The sequence below is a fragment of the Ammospiza nelsoni genome, chromosome 15 (assembly GCF_027579445.1).
Source record: "Ammospiza nelsoni isolate bAmmNel1 chromosome 15, bAmmNel1.pri, whole genome shotgun sequence".
In the NCBI taxonomy this organism is placed as follows: Eukaryota; Metazoa; Chordata; class Aves; order Passeriformes; family Passerellidae; genus Ammospiza; species Ammospiza nelsoni.
In genome coordinates, this window is record NC_080647.1 from 8,270,944 (window position 1) to 8,293,731 (window position 22,788).

At 43.8% G+C, this 22,788-nt stretch overlaps 1 protein-coding gene across 1 annotated transcript in view; it reads right to left on the minus strand.

The window, feature by feature from the left end:
• NRK (Nik related kinase) overlaps positions 1-22,788 on the minus strand; it is an 87,659-nt gene that overhangs the window by 48,521 nt on the left and 16,350 nt on the right. Inside the window, exons 3-7 of the mRNA XM_059482659.1 lie at positions 11,180-11,236; positions 6,227-6,352; positions 5,333-5,443; positions 3,401-3,491; positions 1,125-1,255 (exon numbers count right to left, since the gene is read on the minus strand). Coding sequence (XP_059338642.1) covers positions 1,125-1,255; positions 3,401-3,491; positions 5,333-5,443; positions 6,227-6,352; positions 11,180-11,236 — 516 coding nt within the window. The remainder of the gene's footprint in view (positions 1-1,124; positions 1,256-3,400; positions 3,492-5,332; positions 5,444-6,226; positions 6,353-11,179; positions 11,237-22,788) is intronic.

The following is a 22,788-nucleotide window of genomic DNA, read 5'->3' on the forward strand; positions in this document are numbered from 1 at the left end:
AGAAGTTCCAGAGCAGCTTCCTGCTACTTAGCCCTTCCTACCAGGTGTAAGTCACTGTGGAAAGAGAAGCTCCGTGCCACCTTCTGAGCCACAGCACTGTTTGCAAAAGTGCTTCCAAAACCCTCTGCTGATCAGTTTTAAACTACCATCTGCACTATCTGTTTGGGAGCAGACAAACTAGTATTATTACTGAAGGCAAAGAAAGCTCAAGAATTAGAGCTGCATTCTTTATGATTTTATTTTCTGGTAAGTACACATTCAGAGAAGGAAATAACGGGACAGGGAATGAAGACAAGAGATTAATTTCTTGAGGTTTCAGTAGAAGATTTGTATGATATGGAAAAATTAAAATTCTTTAGTCATGACTGACACACACAACATGACCTCACTGGGCCAGAAAGTCTCAGCAAGGGAGAATCAGAATCTCTGAATCACCAGGAAATGGAAGCAGTAACAGGATCTTCTCATAAATATTGCTGAAGCCACAGCTGGAAGGAGAGGTACAAAGTGGCAATGGAGAGAGCACCTGAATTAAAAGAGTGACTGTAGGATCACCCAGAGGATTCCTGCTCAGAAAACCATCCCTGGAAAACATGCTGCATGGCAATGCCCACAACTGAAATACAGGAAATTCTGTGCCTCAGCCACCCTGCCACTGACCAGAAACCATTCCAGGATGGGAAACCACTTCCAGTCACATGCTTATGAATGAGCAAAGGGATACTAATTACTGCCAATTAACTCAGGATTCACAGCTGAGTACAGAGCAAAAAGCTCTACCACAGTGTGCAGTAATTTGCCCTATTAATATTACACTACTTCAAGTATTCCTTTGGAACTCCTCTCTTCCTTTCTTTTCTACCCAGACCTGCAAACTCTTAGTACTTTTTTTTATTGTAGAGAAGTTCATGAAAGCGTATTTCATGTACTAAAAATTCAGAAAAAATACTCACAGTGAAACTTCACTCTTAGAGAGAGCTGCCACCCACATATCACAAATATTTCTGTTTATACAGCTCTAGTATTATTGTGGTTATAAGGCAGGAAGCTTGAACTTTTCAGATGAGCAGGATTTCAGCAATAACCCACACGTTTTCTTACCTTATGGAATGTTTCACACTTACTCTGTAATCATATGTAGAGTCTGGGTTCTCCTCACAAGCAATGACCTCGGGTGCCATCCAATACGGGGTGCCAATAAATGTGTTTCTTCTCCCAATTGTCCTGTCCAGCTGAGCACTTACACCAAAATCCACTGAAAAGCCAAGAAGAGATAAAGAAATTAGCAAAAAGTTGTATCCACATGGCAGAGCATGTGCTTGGTCACTTTCATACTATTTAGAACATCAAAAATTTGCCCTACTATATATATACATATATATATATATATATATATATATATATATATATATATATATATATAAAATATATGAAATCTGAGCTCCTCCACCATATCTTATCCAATAGTTGAGATTTAACTACCTCTTTTTTTCCCTTCTTTTTGACAGAAGAATTAAATAATGCTGAATTATTATTTAAATTATTTATAAATTATTTAGCATGCTAAATCTGCCTGGTGGGTTAGAGGAATTGCTCTACAAGATATTATGGAATAATTTATGCTTAATTTAAATGCTACACTGAGTAGGACTCAAGGTCTTCAACTAGACTGAAAGAAAAAATAGGATCTACACACAAGGCAAATTTGGATGTGTCTAATATAGCCACTGTGAAAGCTGGAAAGAACCACTTCATTCTGAGGTGTATGGAATAAATTCTTCCCTACGTTCATACATTATCTCAGAACAAACTGGAGAATCTACTACTTTATTCTCCTCTTAGATCATTATGATGAGTGAATCCTGTGGTTCTCTTTGTGCTGAAAAGGGTGGTACTTTCATAAGGACTGCACAGCAATATGGCTTTGTTCACATAGGAAAAGGGTCCATACAACCAATAATTATGTGATTGTATTTCTCTTTGAACAAAACCCCAAAATACAGTAATTGCATCCACTGGGATAGCACTGGAGGGATATTCACAGAGGAGACAAAGGAGGGGGAAAGAGAAGGACTGAAAGGACACAGCCCCGTGGTTACCATCAAGGAGCACATTTTCTCATTGATGTCTCATTGCAGATTATCTGCAAGCCAAAATCATTTGCAGTGCTATAATTCCATGTGTCTGCTTAGCAAGAAGGTGCCTCCAAGAAGAAGGTGGAGCTGACCTTTGGGATCATTCTGTGCTTCTGATGGGAAGTGCACACTCACATTGAGGTGGAACAGAATTGGACTGAGAACCTCTTGGCTTTTGAGCTTCTTTTCCTTAAGACACATGAGCTAAATCTCTCTGGAAACATCTTTCTTTCTTCTTTTTTAAAATCATTATACATAGTAAATGTATTTCATTTTTACCCAGAGTTAGAAAGGTTTAACTGTTTTGTCAGCCATGTGATGAAAGGTTGAAGTAGTAATTACACAAGACCATAAAAACACACAACACCCCCATCTTACCTGTTCTAAGAGGGAACAGCTGACAATTAGTACATATGATTTAGAGACTACAAGCAAAATCCTGCCTTCATTGAATTTGACAGCAAAACTCCATTTGACTTCAGTGAAGCCAGGTTTTTGCCACAAGGTTTAACCATAATGAGATTTTTTACTTGCTGCAACCAAGCATGCGACCCCACATTCACAAGCCATGTTTATTACTTGCTCTTTTCCAACTCTACAGTGAATTGTTTTAGTTAAAGAGAGAGGGACTGGAAAGATCATCACAAATAAGAAGTGTTCCCCTTGAGATTTCTCCTTTAAAACACTTGCCTGTGATGTCTTTCCAAAACATGAAAGACATCTCAAGAGAGATACGTACTTGAGTTTAGTTTTAGGAAGTCAGAAGTTGTCAACACTGACATGTCACAGTAATAAAAGGAAATGAGTAAACCCTCCAACTTTTCTGAGAGATGACTGTTATTCAGTGATAGCCCTTACTCATGAGTAATTCCACTTATTGTCAGGTTTATGCAAATCTCTAAGACTGCTTCCTTTAGAAAAATGGATAAGCAAAATTCGCTCCCCCAACTTTTTTACTCTGGAAGTCTTTTGCATGGCAGGATCCTCTGCGAAGGCCTGATGGTGCTGTGAGCTCCTGGGCTGGCTCTGACTGCCTGCACTGCCCTCAGGCTGTGAGGGACACCCTCGCAGAACAGTTTACATTTCCCTTTGCAGAACACTTTACATTTTCAACTCTTTCCACACTACACACACCTTGTAAGCACAAGTATTAATGACACTTGGCACACATCCTGCACTTAGGTTACTGAAAGTTCTCTCTGAGTCAAGATGGAAATCTTAAATTTTAACAAATAGGTTTCCAGCACACATTTAAGGAAACTTACCCAATTTTACTTCTGCATTTTCTGTGAGAAGAACATTCTGCCCTTTAATATCTCGATGGATGACATGGTGAGCATGAAGATGTGCCAATCCCTAAAAGAAAACCGGATTTATTCTTTTTTCCTAACATTACCCTGACTATGGCACTGTTGACTTTTTACACTTTTGCCCTTTTCAGTCTTTATTCATAAGGAAAGTCCTTTAGATGTTATTAGCAACATTTTCAGGGAGGAGAGAGGACAGCAACCATAAATTTGACTCTCTTCTTCACCACAGGCCTGACAGTGGTGGAGCATCTCATGTGAAGAGATGTGTAGCAATATTTTAAATTATTGTAGCAGTATTTAAATTAAAGTGTGAAGAGAACAAGGTAGCAATATTTTAAACTTCTGTTTCAGAATCTAGGGATGCTCCTTACACTCTATGCTAAATGCAAACAAAAGGGAAAAAGAGCAAAGCAGAATGCTCTGTATGAGGACCAGAGACTGCAGCTGGCTGGTTGTAGTGGCCTAAATTTTGCATTCAATAAAATGAGAAATTCAGTGGTAAATGGACTAGAAAAAGTTAAAAATACCATGTCAGGCCTCTTTTTGAATGCAGCAAATATTGTTTTCAATCAGCTGATATTTGTTGTCTTCTCCTGCATTTCAAAATTGCCCATGGTTGAACTATCATAGACATAAAGGAACACACTGAAATAATTCATTATAGCAATCCAGGGATTCTTCACTCACAGCATTTAGCCTCTCTAATATTAATGGCTTCAAACAGAGCTTCCACCCAGCTTGTAAATTTTCCAGAAGGAAGCACTGTCAATCCATGTGCAACTGGGCCATTTTGTCTTGAAACAAGCATGATTAAATCCAATCCCTTGTTTCACCAACATGCTGTTACAGTTCTCAGTTGCATGAGCATAAACCAAACGTTTTAGCATCAATTGTTTTAACAGAGACATTATAGCCACACTAATGAGGAACAACCTGACCACACCACTAAGGTTTTTTCTTTTGAAGAACTCCCCACACTCTTCAGATACAATGATAATCCTCAGGTAGTGCTAAATCCCTGCAAGAAGGCCAATACTCTCAGCTGAGCACATTTCTCAATTGCTATGCCCCAGAAAAAAAGTTTTACCCCTATTCAAGCATTACCTCAGCATGCCAAGTAAATTCCAACTCCCAGAATACGCATTTATCTTACATTATTTAGAAAAGATGTAAAACTCTATTATAGGGAAGACAGATCAGTAACTCTGTAATGGGTTTTGAATTCAGAATGACTGGCTCCAACATCACATTTTTTTCCAGGCTAGTTCATTAGATTACACTTGGGAATTGTTTTATCCTCTGCGCTTTCCAGGAAAAAAAAAAGAAAAAAGAAAGAAAGCAGCCCTAAGCCTGCATGGAATGAAATATAGCCACAAGATTTTCTTGGGGAATACTGTCCCAGCAGGGCCACCTTGAAGATTTTGGAATGCTGTTTAGTCAGCATTGCCTCTAACAGTGTGGAAAAGAGACCCCTGAGTGTGTGCAGGTAAAGGAATTAGGGACAGAAAGATCTTACAACCATGAACAGCTGAAGCACTGAGCAGCAAGGTCTCCTGATGTGGAGGGCAGACATACTGAAAACAGAAAATTTATTTCTTATTCTAGGTGCCCAGTGTCTGGAATTTCAGAAGATGGCTATTTGCCACAGGAAAGAGGAATTTTCTGTTCTTCATACAGAAAATGGGATTAGCTACAACAATATGGGATGTCAAGCAGCCATCATGCTGGCTCTCAGGGCTCCTCTGAACTCAAGGACCACAGCCCACGAGCCCCATGGATCACAACCTTTAAACAATAATGCTCATTAGTGACCTATTTTAGCAACCAAAGGCTTGGAAAGGCCTTTTTGTTGCAAATGAGCAGCGAAGCTCTGCTGGCAGGACTCACCCTGAGAACCTCTCTGCAGATGTAAGCAATCCAGTCTTCCTTGAAACAGTTCCCTTTTGTCTTCTTCACCAAGTCGGTGACAGAGCCTGCCCCGCAGTACTCCATCACCAGCTGCAGGGACACAAACACACACAGGGCACCTTTACCCAGCCCTGCCAGGCCAGGGGGACAGCACCTGCAAACACCCACTCCCACCACAGTCCTGCAGGGCAAACTGCAGGTGGCCTTCCTGGATGCCAAGTGACTTAAAACCTCATTTTCTGAATCACACACACTGCTAAATAAATAAAAAACCTCACTAGTGCTCCTCTCCTGTTGCAGATTTTAGGTAGATTTTTTTGTTTGTTTGGGGTTTTTTTTTTTTTTTTTTGTATATACAAAATTGGAAAAGCAAGAGTTAACAGCACTGAAAAACACGGGAATTTTTCAAAAATTTAAAATTTCTCATTTTGCCGCAATGCTTTAAAAATCTCGCAGCCAAAATTTGGAGGATTCATTATTCTGCTTTTCCTTACTGCCAATTCCTCTGCTTCCTTTCTTTTTCATTTGAAAAAAGGAGAGGAAAGCAACAAGAAGGAGAGAAGGCGAAAAGGACAAGCTCTTTCACTTCAGTAAAAAAAATTAGAGAAGAATTTAATTTGGAAAAAAAAGGGTTCAAGCAACAAATCAGAATGACAGCAGCAGTCACATGAATCATAACATACTTTATGCCCATCCTCAAAGGAAATCATAGGGATGGAAGATGTCTAGGGAGCAGTGATTTTTCTCTTTTATATTTTATTCTTCAGAACAATGACTTCAGAGCTTCACTGAGACAGAGTCCAAGCCAAGCATGCTGGAACTCTAAAGAAGGGGCTGTAAATCTGATGAGCAGAAATGACACTGAACACTTACCCAGAGCTGATCATCTTGGCCTGCAGGACTTTTCTTTACAAAAGCCCCATAATATGTAGCAATATTCCGGTGATGGGAGTACTTCTTCAGCATGTTTATCTCCAGCTTGATTTCCTCCTCTTCATTCTGTAACAAAAAAAAAGAGAGCAGGAGGCTCCTTAGGGGACTAGAGATCATGGAGCCCAGAGCTGCAAAGCAACCTCTGTCTTTGGCCACTGTGAGCAACCTGGTCTGAATCCATGGCTGACCCTGAGCAGGGACCAGAGTTACTCTGGGATTATGAAAGTGCAGCTGAGAGATCTGCTCTTAAACTGACAACTCAATCACCCTGATCCATGGGGCTAAACCAATGAATTGCTAGGGTTTGACCTAAAGAATCAAAAATGTCCCCACTCAGGCATAAAAATTGCACATTGTCTCCTCAGGGAGCTCAGACAGTTCCTGTTACTCCCCCATTTATGGCTTCTGCATGCAGTAATTGAGTCTCGGAGAATAACCAGATTCAAACAAAAATAAAATTGTTCCTAACACTCCATTACTTAAATACTTGGAAAAGCACTGAGTGCACACATCAGACAATCTGTCTTCCCAGTCCTGTGGAGGGTCCTGCTGGGAGGAAACCAAAGCCAAGCAAGAGGTGACTTGCCACAAATCAAACCCCAGCCTAAGCCAGGGTTACGATCTGCTCCTTCCTTACAGCTGTGAGCCTGCCCTGTCCGTACCAAGGCTTCTCCCCTTCTAACACCAAGCCATCCATGAAGCTCCTGGCATGCTGGGGGCTAGCACACCCCAAACATCATCTTCCAGGCACCAGCTGCCTGTTTTCTCTCGGTTTCAGTCTTGCCAGGGCAGACATCCTCTTCTGCCCATACAACATTGTGCACAATAAGACAACTAGTGGAAGTGCAAGTTTTAATAATTATGTTAGAAGGAAATGCCCTTTTTCAGGGAGAACTGCTTGATTTGGAAAGGCCCCCTCAGAGCTGGCTGGCTATGGTACACAACACCCAGTGAAACACACCCAGGTTTTGCCATCTCACTCACTTTAATAGGAAGTGAGTGTATAAGGTATCCTTGTATCAGTTAAAAGGAGTACCAAAAACTTGAAAATTCATTTACCTTGTTGTAAAACATCCCAGTCAGCACTTACTAGTCAAAGGGAAAAAAAAAAGAAGAGGCAGCAAGAACAACTCAGCCCCAAAGGACATTTTTCTGTGCTTTTCCTCTATTTTCCAGTAGTTTTGCCATTGAAGCATTCTTTTAACCACCATAATGGCCTGCTTACAAAGCCAGACACATTGACCTTTTTACCTGGAGCAACCCATTAAAGCTAAATGACAGGCTAAAGCCAAACTCTCTCAAGAACGGGCATATGATGTGTCTAATTAAACTTGACCACACAAAAATCATTCCCAACAGAAAGGACCAGTAAGTTTTTCCCAGTAACATCAACACCCAGGAGACACATTACCAGACCAAAGGCTAAGCCTTCAGAGATGTAAAATAACTCTAGTTGAAGCTAAATAGGCTATTTCAGGTTCCCTAATAATCTTTGTTGAACATAGGCTCTCAAGCTGCACACATTATAATAAATAGTTAATTTATCTTTTGTTTGCAGTTAGGGAGAAAGAAGGACCCTTAATCCTGATGCAGCCCCGGATGTTGCATGACTGAATTAGTAAGGCTGAAGAGGAGCCCAGTGCAACACCTGGAGTGTCCAGCAGAAATGAGAGCTGGCTGCAGACAGCAGGCAGGAAATCCTCAGGATTCTCTGCACATGGGAAGGGCACAATCAGAGAGAGGTGAGAGCCTGAGGGGTACAAGGCTCTGCTCCCTTTGGAGCTCCAGACAGTGCACGAGAAAGGGCGGACACAAGCAGGTAAGGAGGAGGCAGAGAATCAGGACATGAGAACTGTCATCCTGGACCTGACCACAAGGGTTCTGCCATCTACACAAGCTTCAGGATCTTTAGGGAAGAAGGGCAGAAAGAGGAACAAACAGGGAGGATTCCTTTCTTCCTCTGCTGTCCCTCCTGCATTCTGCCCGCTCCTGCAAATGTGTGGAGGCAGAACACTCATCTTTGGTAAAAGCCTTCTGTAAATTACTTAAAATATTTACAGATGTGAAGGGTTTGGGGTTTTTTAACTCTGCCCATCAGCATGAAATTTGCCCAGGTGGAGCCCAGCTCCCTGCAGTGCCCTCAGCACCAGCCTGTAGATTTCACAAAGTTCCCCTTGGGGAGCTGGCAAATCCCAGCCACTTCCTCATAGCTGCTGCCTCTTTTTCAGCTCTTCATCCTTTACGCAATTAATTTCCTGGATGTTAGAACCATGCTGGCAAAGCTCTTATTCAAGTACTTTCTATTCCTCTGCAATCTGATCTCCATGTTTTTAAAAGAAAACCAAGCCTGTGTCTGTCCATGAACACAACCTGGGTACCCCACAGGCTCTTCCACACCCACTGGCAAGAGCCAGAGGAGCTCACAGGGGTAATGTGTATCTAGGACCAGCAAAATTCAATTCCTGCTTTCTCTTGTGTCTTTATTTACCCTGAAGGCAGAACCTGATCCCTCCCTGCACCTGTTTGTCCTTCCCTTGCCCATCCTGTCCTGCAGGGCCCACGTACCACTGCCCAGCACAGCTGAATGCCTTGGGGAGACATCAGGGAGACATCACTTGGAGCAGGCAGCAGGCTGAGCTTCAGGGGCTGGGCAAAGGGCTACAAAGGACAGCAGCTGGGCATTTCACAGACCAATGCACTCTGGCTTCCCAGTGCCTCGGTGAGTTTGGATAAAAATGCTCTGTGCCATAGAAAGCCAAGGCAGAAGGGTAAAGGTGAGTGATTGTGCCCCATGGGCCATGTCATGAGGAGCTGAACCCAGACCTGCTGAGCCTCAGTGCCATGTACACCCTTCAAGCACAGTGACCATGGACAAAAGCACCCTCAGCTTCTCAGTGCACACTCAGAATTTCCACTTGCTACCAGCCTTCTTGCCAGCATCACCAGCAGCCCATGTCCCAGGGGTCTGCTCATAAATAAAGCTGCTGAAGGAAAGGAAGCAGCTCACAGATGTGCAGGTGCACAAAGCTGTTTGCTTCACAAACCAACACTCCTGGCACAGATGGCTGCGTGCACAGAGATGACAGGTTCATGATCAAAGGCTGTTTTTGAAGATGTGGGCCTATCTGCAGTGGCATTAGAGCTAGAAACACACTCCTCAGACCACAACTGGAAACGAGATCATCGGCCGATAAATACCGCACCAAGGGACCCCTTAGTACTGGGGCAGGTCGAACAACAAGTTTCACATTTAAATGTTATTTTGCTCTCTAGAAAGAATGAAATCAAAGACAGATGGAGGATGATGTGTTGGAGAAGAGCTCTTTGATCACCTGCTCCGCTGGCTGAAGAGACAAGCAGCAAGAATCCAGTCTCCCTGCAAGCACTCTGCTTGTCTGGCTCTGTCAGAAAACAGGAAGCAGAGCCTGCCTGGAGAGGCACATGAGCACACGTTGCCATCAGCTCCCCTTTAACCATTTCACAGGGCTCCCCCCACCCCCGTGCAACTCAACACAGCAGCACTTCCTGACAGATGTCCAGGGATCCCACAATGACCACAGCATCCTGCTGCTGCTCTTAAGAAACCAGCCTGGGGCTGCAGCTCATGACAGCAAAGGGCAGATTTGCTGAGCTCTTGGAGTGCCCCAGATCTGAACAACCACAGCTGGAGCTGGGCAGGCAATTTCTGATGAAATGACTTCTTACTGGAAAAAGGAACCCTGAAGATTTGGTGAAAGAATCAGAATCTTTTGGTGAACAAAAGTGGCAGAAGTAGCAGAAGTGACTGCATCCAGACATGCCAGTGCCCTAGCAGCAGGAATACAGCCAACTCTGCACTAGGAAAGTGGAAATAGGAGCAGAAAGCCCTGCACTCACCCTGTGCCAAGCCCAGAAAGCAGGAACAATTGAGCACAGTTGAGCTGGAATTGTTCAGGGTTCAGTGGGGGAAGAGCAGCAGGGCAAATCCCTTTGGGCAGTTGCAGTAACATGCTCCTCACCTTCCCATGAAGGGTCTCAATTGATAACAGCACACCCTGCCATCACTGCCCTCAATCAGGACAGGCTCCCCAGCAGGCTCTGTCACCTGCAGACAACTTTGTTTTGTTCTCAGAATCCTGCAAGCCCACTAAGGTAATTCCTAACACAGGACCATTTCAATTTTATTTCCAAGTAAGTAGGCATTGCTGGATGCTGCCAAACCAGACTTCTAGGAAACTCAAGAGGAAGAAGCAGGGACTCTCCTCAGCCTTCCTGGGGCTCAGGCTAATGTGGTCTCAAGGAGGCAAACTGCTCCACTACTGGCTGTGCTCTTAAAAGGAGACACAAAAGCCAATATTGAGGAACTTGCTCAACACCCTGTTTCAGCACCGACACCCATTTATAAATGTGAGTAACACAGTGCCAATTAAACTGTCTGCTTCCCTCATCTGTCAAATCACAATAAAAAAGCACTACATTTGCATTTCTAACATGATCCTGCTTGCTGGCTGTCAGGGCACTACTCTGAGCAACAGCTGGCATGTGAGGGGATAGGATGTGATGAAACACAGCAGAGGCAGTGCAGAGATACAGGAAATCTTTTAATTGCTATCTCTGAAAGTAGATAATCAACTAGAAATAAGCAGGAAGAGACTTCTTGTCTTTGATATTATTGAACACCAAAATATATGGCAATGTACTCCCTTATTGCTTTGTCACCATTAGTCAGCCACACTTAAAAAATATGGTTATGTTAACACCACTCAGTACTTTATAATACACAAACTGGTGCTCAGGAACCATGATTTACATCAGTGGATCTTCTTTCATGAGCTGTCCACCTTCTCATGATCTGATTATTTATTTTTCCTTGCTGCTTAACAATGACCTTATTATTTCTGGTTTTGCACTCACCTCAGTAACATTCATCACTTTGATTGCTGCCAGCTGCCCAGTTTTAACATGGCGACCCTGTTAAAACAACAGAAGACACTGTGTGAAACATGTAGGCAAACTGAATACATCAACAAATTAGGCCTCTAACAATCAGGTTTGACTAATTGCTTTCAATCATGTTCAAGGCAATGTTCTAGTTGGAGGTGTCCTTGCTGCAAGGGGGTTGGACCAGGTGACCTTTACGAGATCCCTTCCAACCCAGACTATTCTATAATTCTACCTACCAAACAACCTTTCAGTGACACAAAACCACCAAGGTGAAGTTTGGTGATGTGTTACCAGAGCCACACCCTTAGTGTACTCTGAATTTAACAGAGTTATCTCTTCCTTTCAGCACAAAGGAAGCAGCAGTGCTGGGACAGCTCTGTTCTCACAGCACAACACGGCCCAAGCTCACAGGCCTCCACCTAACTTCTGTTCCACACGTGATGCCAGCCCTCAAGCTCCTCTTCCAGGAAATCTCAGCACAGCCTCAGAATGTCTGAACAAGCCACGTTCCTGTCCTGCCATCCATGGCGGAGTGTGCTGGGAAGCTGGAAGGCATTGGGGAGGTGGCTCTGTCCCCACCTTGACCCCTGACATGTCCTGGCAAAACTCTGGGTTCCAGTACATCAATCTGGTAACCTCTATGTGGCTGCCAAGAAACTAAAGTTTTATGCATGTGTTTGGTTTTTATTCAATTATTTTTTAATGCTTTTTACTTCAAAATGCTTAGTTTTTATAATTCTTACTTCAGCTGAGTTAACTACATCTCAGTTAGTATCTCAGCTACTTCCCCAAAATCATGCAAGAGCTTTGAATTTAAAAATGTCATTTTCTGTGATGGTGGGGAAGAACTAACCCAGGACTTTGACTGTGTGAGTGCCTACATATGTCCACAGTTCATTATGGAATGCCCACACCCCAAAGTCACTTTTAAACAACAGACAGCTGGTAACTCCACTCAAGTAATAGGCTTGGTTTTGAAAACACAGCTGGGTAAAGGAAGGTAATAGGAAATAAAGCTATTAAAAGAGCAAACTTGCTACTGGGAGTGACAAAATGTGATTCACAAGAAACCCACATGCGAATTTTGCTGTCAGCTGCAGTTTCTTGCTTTGGTGAGGTCAAGCTGCTCAAAGATACCACAGATGAAGCCTTTCACCACGATAACCAGCACTGACCTCACACTGGAAGATAGTATCAACAGATTTGAATAGGCAGTGGGTTTGCTGTACATCCCAGCTTATCACTTCCATCAGATGTTCAGAAATGGGTTTGAAGCTTTGAGACCGCAATTTTATTCCCAAAATAGAGGTGCCTGCAAAGCTGTATATCAAAATAACTAACTGACAGCAGTTAAGGAAGCCACTGGAAATCAGGAAATCAAATATGAAATGCTGCAGTTTGCAGACAAAATGATTTGCAGGTGCAATTTACACCCACAAAATTAAAAGCTGGGTTGATGTAATTTAAAAACCCAGGTTCTATCTGCACAAAAGTGCACACAAATGTTATTTCTAAGATGAAGCAATTTTGCATCAAAGAAAAATGATTCCTCATTCTCAGGCAATATGTCACAGTCATGTTTTCTTTTACAAAAAACTAAATCCTGCTGAGTTTTTTGTGTATTTAAAGGTGTCCTCTTTCCATGGAAACACTCCTGGGATTGCAAAGCCTTTTGTCATGAAGTAGAATGATAGGATTTACCCATCAGCAGAGAGCTCAGGAGGAAGACAAACAGGGCACCCTCTCCCCAGGCCACACAGACCTTGGTGGGTGAGTGTGGATGGGCTGTGACCATGCCAGCCCAAAGGATGCTGGTGTTGGGTCAGCATCCATCCCAACGCTGGTCAGCAAGTTCAAAAATAATCAGTGAGTACTAGGCTAACACTGCACTTGAATATTCATCAGAGTAAGGGACAGGGAAAGGCTGGGCATTCAGTCCTGGTGTCAAAGCATAACTCCTGGTCAAGTTGTCCCTCTGTGTAACAGATATTGGTCATTTTGCTGCCACAGTAATTTCCACTGGATGCAAAACCTGCTGCTCTCACTTATCACTATAAATGTGAATAGTAACCACCCCCCCCCCCCCCAAGTTTGGAAAATCTTATTTATGTGGAAAAAAAATAGCAAGTCCTTTTATTTTATGAGTTGTGATTCACCTTTCTTAAAAAATATATATGTCCCTGTTAACTAAGATGCACAACTCAATCCTGCTCCTGCATTAAGGCACAGACTGTGACTGTGCTGGCAGTTCAGAACAAAAATTACAGATTTCTCAGTATTGGTCTTTTAAACTGTTTGGAGTCAATGTTCCTTAACATGTCTAGAATCAGTAAACATCCTGAACCCAGCCCTGGGCTTCTTGCTGAGAGACAGAGAGTAATGCCTTAGCAAGGGAAGATTTCAGTGCTGTCCCTTATTTTTTTCATTTATCAATGAATCTCAGAGGTTAGCCAGAGTTCATGGGAAATCTCACATTGCTGCTTCTGCTGAAGCTACTAAGTTGAGCACGTGTGAATTGTTTTGAGAAAAGTGGTGTTTTGATTTTTGTTTAAAGCTTCCAGGAGCAAACTGGCTGTTTTAACTTTTTCCCAACCGAATGAGATGAGCTGATTCATTCACTTCCAGTGACATGACAGGCTGAAGTTCATCCTTACTGATTTAATCTGAGAAGAACAAGAGGCACTGCCCTCCCAGCCCTCTGCTCACTCTGCCTCTGCCCATCCTCTCCAGATCATTGCAGTTCAGCCTGCTGTGATTCCAGATCCTCCACTGCACATTTCCCCAGAAACTGGGCAAGGGCTGGAATGGTCTGTGGGCTGGTTTCCCTAATAAAAGGTTTAATCTTTCACCCAAATGCTCAGTATAAGAGCTCTGGAGAATGTAGTGAAAACATCCAACAGCCATTTGCAACACCCATATTCCTACCCAGGAGTACAGCATCAAATTCTATCACAGAGCTTAGACACGAACAATTCTGAGGCTCAATGCCTTTCTAAAATTGAAGTTCCACCCTTCATTTTGATGAGGTATCCAAGCTGGAAAAAATTCTCCCATTAGCTTTGAGTCCAGCTAAATTCCTGGTCTCCTCCAGAAAATATTTCTGCATAGTCTGCTGCAGTTGCCAGTTACTCACTACAGCAACACTCAGCAAACCTGAAGCCAGCACACACATTTTTCAAATCTACACACTGCTCATTGCAGCCAGACTTGTGGGAGATGCTTGATGCCAAAGATCTGGTTCTGATGAGCTCCAACCCTGCATTATCACTGCAGGGAGAGGTACATGGAACAGGGCAGATTGCTCAGTGTTATTTCTGTTGGATGTGTATTTATCTTTTCACCTTAGATAAAGGAACTGCTTATCTACGCCCCTCACTAAGGGTCAAGGCACATATTTTTCTATTTGCATCCAACAAGAGTGTCAACATTAGCAGCCAGCTGATAAAGGGGCTTTACATGAATTAAGTATATTTACAAAATGATGCATTCAGTCACGTACAACACCTTTTCCTCTTATGTTCCAAAAAAAATTTTGGACAGTCCCTGGCTTGGGCCATGATTACAAGAAGAGACCCAAGGTCCCAGTGAGTTTATAGGGCTGCAAGTCACAGGCAGAGAGGTTGGTTTGACAGCTTCCCTCCCAGATCCTGCACGTATCTCTCTTCCTGGGGGTGGGAAACAGCTCCCATCAGCTTCCCTCCCCACCTGGGATCCGACAGATTGGAGTGGACAATTGCAAGCCCAGACAGCAGAAGGCAGCTGTCCACTGGAGTGCTGCACACCGTGCCAAGGCAGCCACGGCAGCCCCAGCACAGGCTTCCTTTCTGGCTCTCATCAATGCTCACGTGTTTCTGGGCCTGTCTGGTGGAGCTGTCCCCACGTAACCGCAGCAGGGAAAAGCGCCTGAGAAAGGCAGGGACTGCCTGCTGCAGGACACCAAGGCAGCGCAGAGCTGGGGCATTTCACACACCAGAAGTCCTTGTTCTTGTCCCTGTCCTTGCCTTCTTGTCTGCAACCAGAAGCAGCACAGAGTCAGGTGCCTGTGTGCAGGGACACCTCTAGAAAACCAGAAGACTTGGACACTTCAAGTTTGCACCTTTGTGCCCTCATGAAGGGCCATTTCATACCAAACACACTCTGCTATCAGGCACGGACCCCAGAACTACCACAAGAATAGGGGACTCCTGGCTGACCCATCACTGCCTGCCTATGTAATCCTGAAAGCTGGTAAATACCACAGCTTTAACTCTTGGGACCTTCTCTGGATGTTCAAGACTTGCACTGTAAAGCGAGATGTGGCTGTTGGAGGTGTGGGACTTTGGCAGACAAGGTCCTTCTCCAGCAGACAATCCTTATGGGATAACAGATGCAGCTTGTGGCCATCCGCCCTTGGGGAGCGAGGTGAAAGCACAGCTGTGTGCTGCAAGCTCTCACCGAAAGTGAACTCGAGCAATCAGATTTCCTGTTCCAAATGCACTGATGAACTTTGAAGTGTGAGCCCATCTGTGTGGCCCTGCAGGGCGGGCAGCCTGCCAGCTCAGCCCTGTGGGACCGGTCCCCACCCTTTCGCCCCTCTCCATCCTGCAAATACAAGAAAAGCCTTTAAGAGATAATGCAGGCAGTGAACAATGCTCTGTGCAGGGATCCAGGAAACCCTCTGTCCTATTCCACGTGACCTTAATGAAGTCATGATCCTTCTGTTTCCTTTCCACCCGCATAGGACTCTTCTAGTCAGACCCAGTTCTTCAGAAGGGATGAGGGATGTTTGCTAAGCCCAGCCCCAGAGCAGTGGGAACAGGAGCTCTGCCTGTTCACACTGCAGGCAGGCAGGAGCAGCCTCCCATGGGGCTGCACTGTGCTCCCCAGTGGGTCAGCACGGCAGGGAGAGGAGAACCCCAAAAATATAAAACCTGCAGACAGGTTGCCCCTATGCAGCAGCTTGGACACAGCCACTGTTGTGCAGTAAAAGGCTCCTCGTACAAGCATCCTGCTGTCCCTCAGGGTCTTCATGACGTTAACAAGTGGTCAGGGCTTGCACACCTGGGCTGAGTCACCTGAGAAGACAGTTTTTAGGTGAGCTCTATCAGCAGGAGCAGTCCATACCTCACACAGTCATGGTAGGAGCTCTCCAGCTAAAAATACAGCAGTAATGCAAAACCTGAAAGGACCTTCCAGGAATATATTCCAAGGAAGAAGTAATTAAGAGCTTATAGCTTGTTTTTGTTAGTTAATGGCCCAAGGTAAAGTTCAGAGTAAGTCATGCACTGAATACTAGCTCTGGATTTCAGGAATGATTCCTTTCATCAGAGGCTATGACATGTAATCCACGTCAACTCTGATAGTTTAAAACCCCTCCAAAAACACAAACACAGAAAAATGCACAGACCCCCTCAAACCACAAATGCCTTGGACAGATGGACACCAGTTTCACAAAGTCTTTTTTTTTTTTTAAACGCCCCACAAAGACCTCAGGACACCAGCCAGGTGGGAGCACAGCTATCATTTTGGTTACAGCTTCATCCTTTTAATCACAAACTCAGGCTGCAGAAAGCCTCCTGTGATTGACATTATAAAGTTTTGGTGCTTGCTGCCAGGGAAAGCAAAGCACATCACCCAAACACTGCAAAACACCACCCTTGTCCTCTGCTGGCCAGTGCTGAACATCAGAATTAGTAACACACTGCAGATAACCAAGACAGGCTCCTCAAGGTTCATGTGGTACTGGTCTTTTTTCCTCCTATATGCTAAACTCCACTCTGTGATTTTTCTAAGAAGTCAGCTAAAATTTATCACTTTAGGCATAGACCATACCAATAAGTCAAATGTTATTTTACATATCCCAGAACTTGGGTTGCAAAATATCATCAGCACTAAACCCTAAAATGCCTGCATGTAGATATATAAAGAATGGAAGTTAATTAGTAACATCCCGCGTTCTTTAAGACAAAGGCTGCTACTGTTATGAAGAAATATTAGGGATATATATGATTTATAGAGGGATTTAAAATTATTTTTAAAACCCTAAAATGTTACACTGAATTCCAAATGAAAAAAAATATAATTCTGTAAAGCTTATCACATTTACATAGTAAAAATGTATTGAATATTCAGTGAAAAACAAATTCTTTTCCTCACAAACACCACCACCCTATTTATGTGCAGAACATGTCATTTTATCCCTCCCACTGCTTTTCTCTCCTCCCCTCATATCAGGAGTGGGAATGTATTTGTGCTCACTCAAAGTGAAAATATTAGTTTTATGAATTTTTCCAAATGAAGTTTTAGATGTTTCAGGGGTAAGATGTAAAAAAAAGAAAATCAGGAAATTCACTAAGAGCCCCTACTTGTGTCACATGTTTAAAGAAACAAAAAAAAAATTATCACTGTAAATCATAATGCCACTGAAGATAACCAAGTTGGCAGTGGTATAGGAGAACTTCCTCTATACTAAAATAGCTCACATTAGCCCAGAGAAGAGATTAGAAAATACAACCTCCACCAGTCACTTAAAATTCTACCCACATGCACATTGTCTACAAGGGAGGGATGGATAAAGGTCATTTCAAAAGGACCAGATCAAATCACCTTGATCTCTGGAGGAAAACAAGAGTTTTTAATCCCCACTGTAAATGTCTGTACCACAACCCTCCTGAACTGTAAAACCCAAGAGGCACCAGAAGCAGTTTTTCTGCTCAGGTTTTTTTTTATCCTTTCAGTTCCTATTTCCTCCCATTGTATGAGTGGAAACACAGATTGTTTGCTTTGCCTAATGTTTGTCTGTGTCTGACTGCAGACCAGTGGGAAAAGAAAACGAAACAAAGGAACAAATTCAAGCTCTTTCACGAACACATATTTGAATATTGACATTTTTTGCAATATCAGTATGTTCACTTGCTCAGATTACCATCCTCATCCAAAACATGAACCACTCAAGGCTATTGCATGCTTGTATGAGAAAGGACTAGGGACTGATGCTTTGGGATACTGAAACCTGCTCCCAAATGGGTCATTCTCACTGTGATCAGCAAGATCAAGCAAAGCACCAAGCTCTTTTGAAAATATCATTCTAGCCATAACACAGAGAGGTTTGTCCTCTACTGATTTGACATGGGTGGTGTCTGCAGAAGAACAGCCCATGTAATCTTCTGCAGCTCCATGCTCATTTGGAGGGAAGTTCCCATTCCTGTGGCTTCTCCTTGCTCAGCTCACATGCAGACATGATGCTTTAGACCTCCAACTGCTACTTAAAGTTTCTGAACAATGTGAGCAATGTGCAAGACAGAGAGCAGGAACACTTCTCCTGGGGCAGGTAAAACCAGGGAGGCCTGTCCTGGGAGAGCTGCAGCCCACAGAGCACCTTGGAGGAACAACCTTCCCTTGCCACATTTGGGGTCAGCTCTGGAGGCAGAGCTGCTCCTGGTGAAGGACCAGACTCCCACTGACTTTGATCAGGTCCAGTTTCCATCTGGTGGTGCTTCAGTAGCATCTGAGGGGATGGCAAACACCAAAGCTCCAGCTCCCCTCTGTTCAGAGGTCATCCAGGTGTTGAGTTTAGAGGGAACTGCTGCCAACACAGAAAGAAAAGCAACATTTTGGGGCCATATGTGGGTCGAGTAACTCAGACAGCAGCACAGTGAGTAGGAGAAGAGCTCTGAGAAGCAGCTTGTGCAGCTATCCCATCTTCCTCACACTACATATACTGGGACATAAAAACTGATTTTGTTGAGCGTAAATATCACTATTTGCACAAGTAACAGCCTTGCTATTCATCCTGGGCTTTGCCATTTGTCACATCCCTTCACATCTGTTGATACAGTCTCAGATTTCCAGCCTCAGACCCTACCAGGGCCTGCCACCCCTGTCAGGGCACGGAGGCTCTGCAGACATGGGATTCTTTCCTCTTTCCATGGGAGTTCTGGCCTGGGGACGCTGGGCTGGTGGGGTGTTCAGGACAGCACAGGACAGGGGGGATATGGGGTATTTGAAGTCCCAGGGCTCCTCTTGTTGTGAACAGGAAGAGCCCTGGCACAGAGCCAGTCCCACAGAGCACTTGGGAGCCCAGTGGTGACTTACGACAGCAAAGGCCTGCTGCACCAGAAGTCTATTCATCCAGAAAAATAAACAATTTTGGAATAGCCTCAGCCTTTGGAAGGCTCCCACTCTGCAGAACAGGGGTTGCTGAGAAGCTCAGGCTGGGGTGAGGTGCAAATCCCCCCAGCCCGGTGGATTTTTGCTGCCTGACTCACTCACATCCGTTTACAGAAATGCAGGGCGCTACAGAAACCTGCTCACAGCACATCTCTCTCTGCTGGATAAGGTCACAGGCAGCCAAGGGTGTGCTGCCAGCCCCATCCTGCTGAAAGGAAGTCAGGGCTGGGCTGCAGGAGATCAGCTGATGGGTGGCCAGGATTTTGGAGCAAGGATCCCTCAAAGGAAGGTTTTTTGGCTCGCCACTGCTACAAAGCTACAAAGGTTAAGCTGCACACAGCAATTACAAACCTCATGTTAGGAGAGTCATCTTTTAGCTTTTACAGTAATGTAGCTTTATTAGCCCTCTATCCCACATAAACACAACCTTGTGTGCACATTAAGCTCTTAGCATTTATATCACTGAACTTTTAAAGATCTTTCAGCATTCTTGTAAACAGCAACTGTAACATAGTTGAGTTTTCTCTTGCATGTAATACAGAACATGGACACGGCTCTGCCCAGGTTAAAACTGTGTTGTTGGGGTTTTTTTTTTTAAAAGGCTTTGAGGCAAGCAGGGTACACAGCTGCAAGTTCCAGCCTAAATGATGAACAGCTACAGCAACCTTAAGGGTGATTTACTTTCCCACTGCAGTTCTGGGGGTGTTTTTCTCACACGGATTGCAGCACCATGCAGGTGGCTGTGTCCAGCTCACATACCATGGACAGCCCAGCACTAACAGCTGGCATTTCAAGGGTTTCTCTTACAACCCCTGAGTCCTTTCATGGCCAACACCCTCCCTATGACTCTGTTCACCTGAGGTGAATCCTGAACTCAAAACTCTGCTGACTAATACTGTCAAGTTCAGAAGATCTGAGGTTTGCCTAAGGAAAGGTCATATTCTTTACACACATACCAAACTCCTCACAAAGCATTTAACTGAGGGGGGAAAAAAAAGAGGATTTAATTATGCCTTTTCATTTGGCTCTACCCGGTGAATCCTCTCCAAAAATTAAAAGGGAGTTAATGAACACAATTAGTCTGTGAAAAAACACACAAGCCTCCAGATTTCTGAATTATTTCTGTAAGAGATGATCTACATGGCACTGATCTCACAGCAGCAGTCAATTCCCATTTCCTTCCAAAATCCTATTGGCCAGATGGTCCAGAAAACTCAAGGGAAAATTACTTAAATGTTTGGAAAGCCTTTCAGTGTTAAGTTAGTCTCCAAAATGAAACCAGACTACCCTTTTAATTAGTCCTACAAGTGAAGTATAGCTCGCTTTTCTAATGAATTTAAAAGAGAGGAGATTCCAAGTTCAAAACCAAAAAAAATCTGAATTCACGAGGAGCACTGGCATTATTTTTTTCTAAACTGATCTAATCAGCTTTGTACAGCAGAAGCCTGGCTGGCAAAGGTTCCCCTCTCAAACAAACTACAGGTCAGATGCACAGGAACAGTTCCTGAACAGCTACAAGCAGTTACTGCTCAATGCTTCATCTTCTCAATTTCTGTATTACTTGTAGGGATTGAAGTCAATCACAGCAGGGTAGAAATGAACAGTGAGGTCTTGAGAGGAAGAAAGAAATAACTACCCCTGCAGAATAATTTCAAGAAAATGGCTAAACACATTACAGCTGAAGAACCGCAGAGCCTTGAGCAATGCAGCTCAGCGTAATTACAAGCACACACGAAGCAAAAGCAGCAGTGAATCATTGGAAGAACTGGTCACAAGAGGTACCAATAATTTCCTGAAATTAACTACTTAACAGCCCTAACTGGATTTTTGAAACTCTCATCTCTTTGTCTCGCCCTGTTTAAACAAGCCAAATTAACTCTGTGCAGGGCAAGATGAAGCAGTGAACTGCACAGAGAGCTGTGTGTGGGTGAAACAGCCCCAGAGCCCCAGCACAGGCTGGGGGCCCTGCCCTCCTCCCATGCACTGCTGCCTACCCCTAACAAGGGTTCCCTGCAGCCCTTCCCACCACCAGCTGCCCCAACCATGGCTTGTCCAAGCACTGAGGTCCTCACACCCACTTCTGCCCCACTGAAGGCAACCAGACAACCTTAACGATTCCGTGTCCTAAGGAATTTCTGCTGAGTTTATTATTATCTCATAAAGGGTCACATTTCTAAAACAAAGATCACCTTAAATGAGAAAAGAGTGTATTTTCAATGGTTTCCCTGTTGGAAAAGGTGTGATTGCGCAGATTCTCTCACAGGTTTGAGCCAGAGCTTGTGACACAAGAAATAAACCTCAGCCACAGCTGCAGTGTGTGCACTTGTGTAAAAGGACCTCTGACAAGGCACTGCAGGGCTGCCACCCAAAGTTCACAGCCCATGGGAGATGAGGCTCTGCACAAACCCACAGATGGAAACAGGGAGCTCTCACTGCCCTGACCCTCAACACTCACTCATGTTCCAGGTGTGGGATGGAGGGCATTGCCCTCACTCAGGTTTGCCAGCTGCTGTGCCACAGGGAGATTCCTCAGACAGCACTGGGAAACTCCATGCGCTTCTTCCACACCAAATACAACAGGGCCCAGGTACTACAGACAAAAGGGCATGCACAGAAACACACAGAGAAATACTCAAAACTGAAACACTGAAATCCTCTGGCCTAGCCTAGGGTACCTCAGATGTCAGTGAAGCTGCCCCAGAACCCTTCCCATCGTTGAGTCTCAAAGCCACTTCTCATTTTCCAAGCTCTGAGCCCTATGTGCTTCCTTTACCTTCTAACAGCAATAGCCTGTCCAAGCAGCTGCATCACATCCAAAGCAGCTGTCAAGAAAGACAGAAACAAAACAGCAAAACAACCTCAACATTCCACAAGGCATCCAGCTAATGCCAGCAACTTGCTGGCTTACGTGTAGAATATAAATTTTAAAAGCTAGCATTTCAGCTTTAACATCTAGCTGTGCTCACTTAAAAAAAAACACTTAAAAAGTGTAACTATCCACAAGTTTCCAAAAAATCTTCCTTTTGCAGCTCCTTTGCATATTCCATCATCTACATCCAGATGCCAAAATACACCACCAAGAGCTCACTGCTGCTTTGGATAAATATGAAATTATGTGCCAGAGGAAAATTTTGCAGGATAAACTAAAACTCTACAGCATTGCCAATGCACATATTTAAATAACAGAAATTTAAATTATTAGGTCTCTATTTACAACAAAAGGGTCATTAACAAAAAACATATCAAAGTGCATATGAAAACCCCACACCAGAAAAGCCATCTCCCAGCTGCTTTGAATTGCCTTCTACCTTCTGAACCTTCAGGTTTAGGGGAGCACATGAACTTGCACAATCAAAGACAGAAGCTCAGCCAGTTTGTTTTTGTTTAAGAAAACAGAATGTATGGAATTGCACTGCTCTTGCATCCAATCA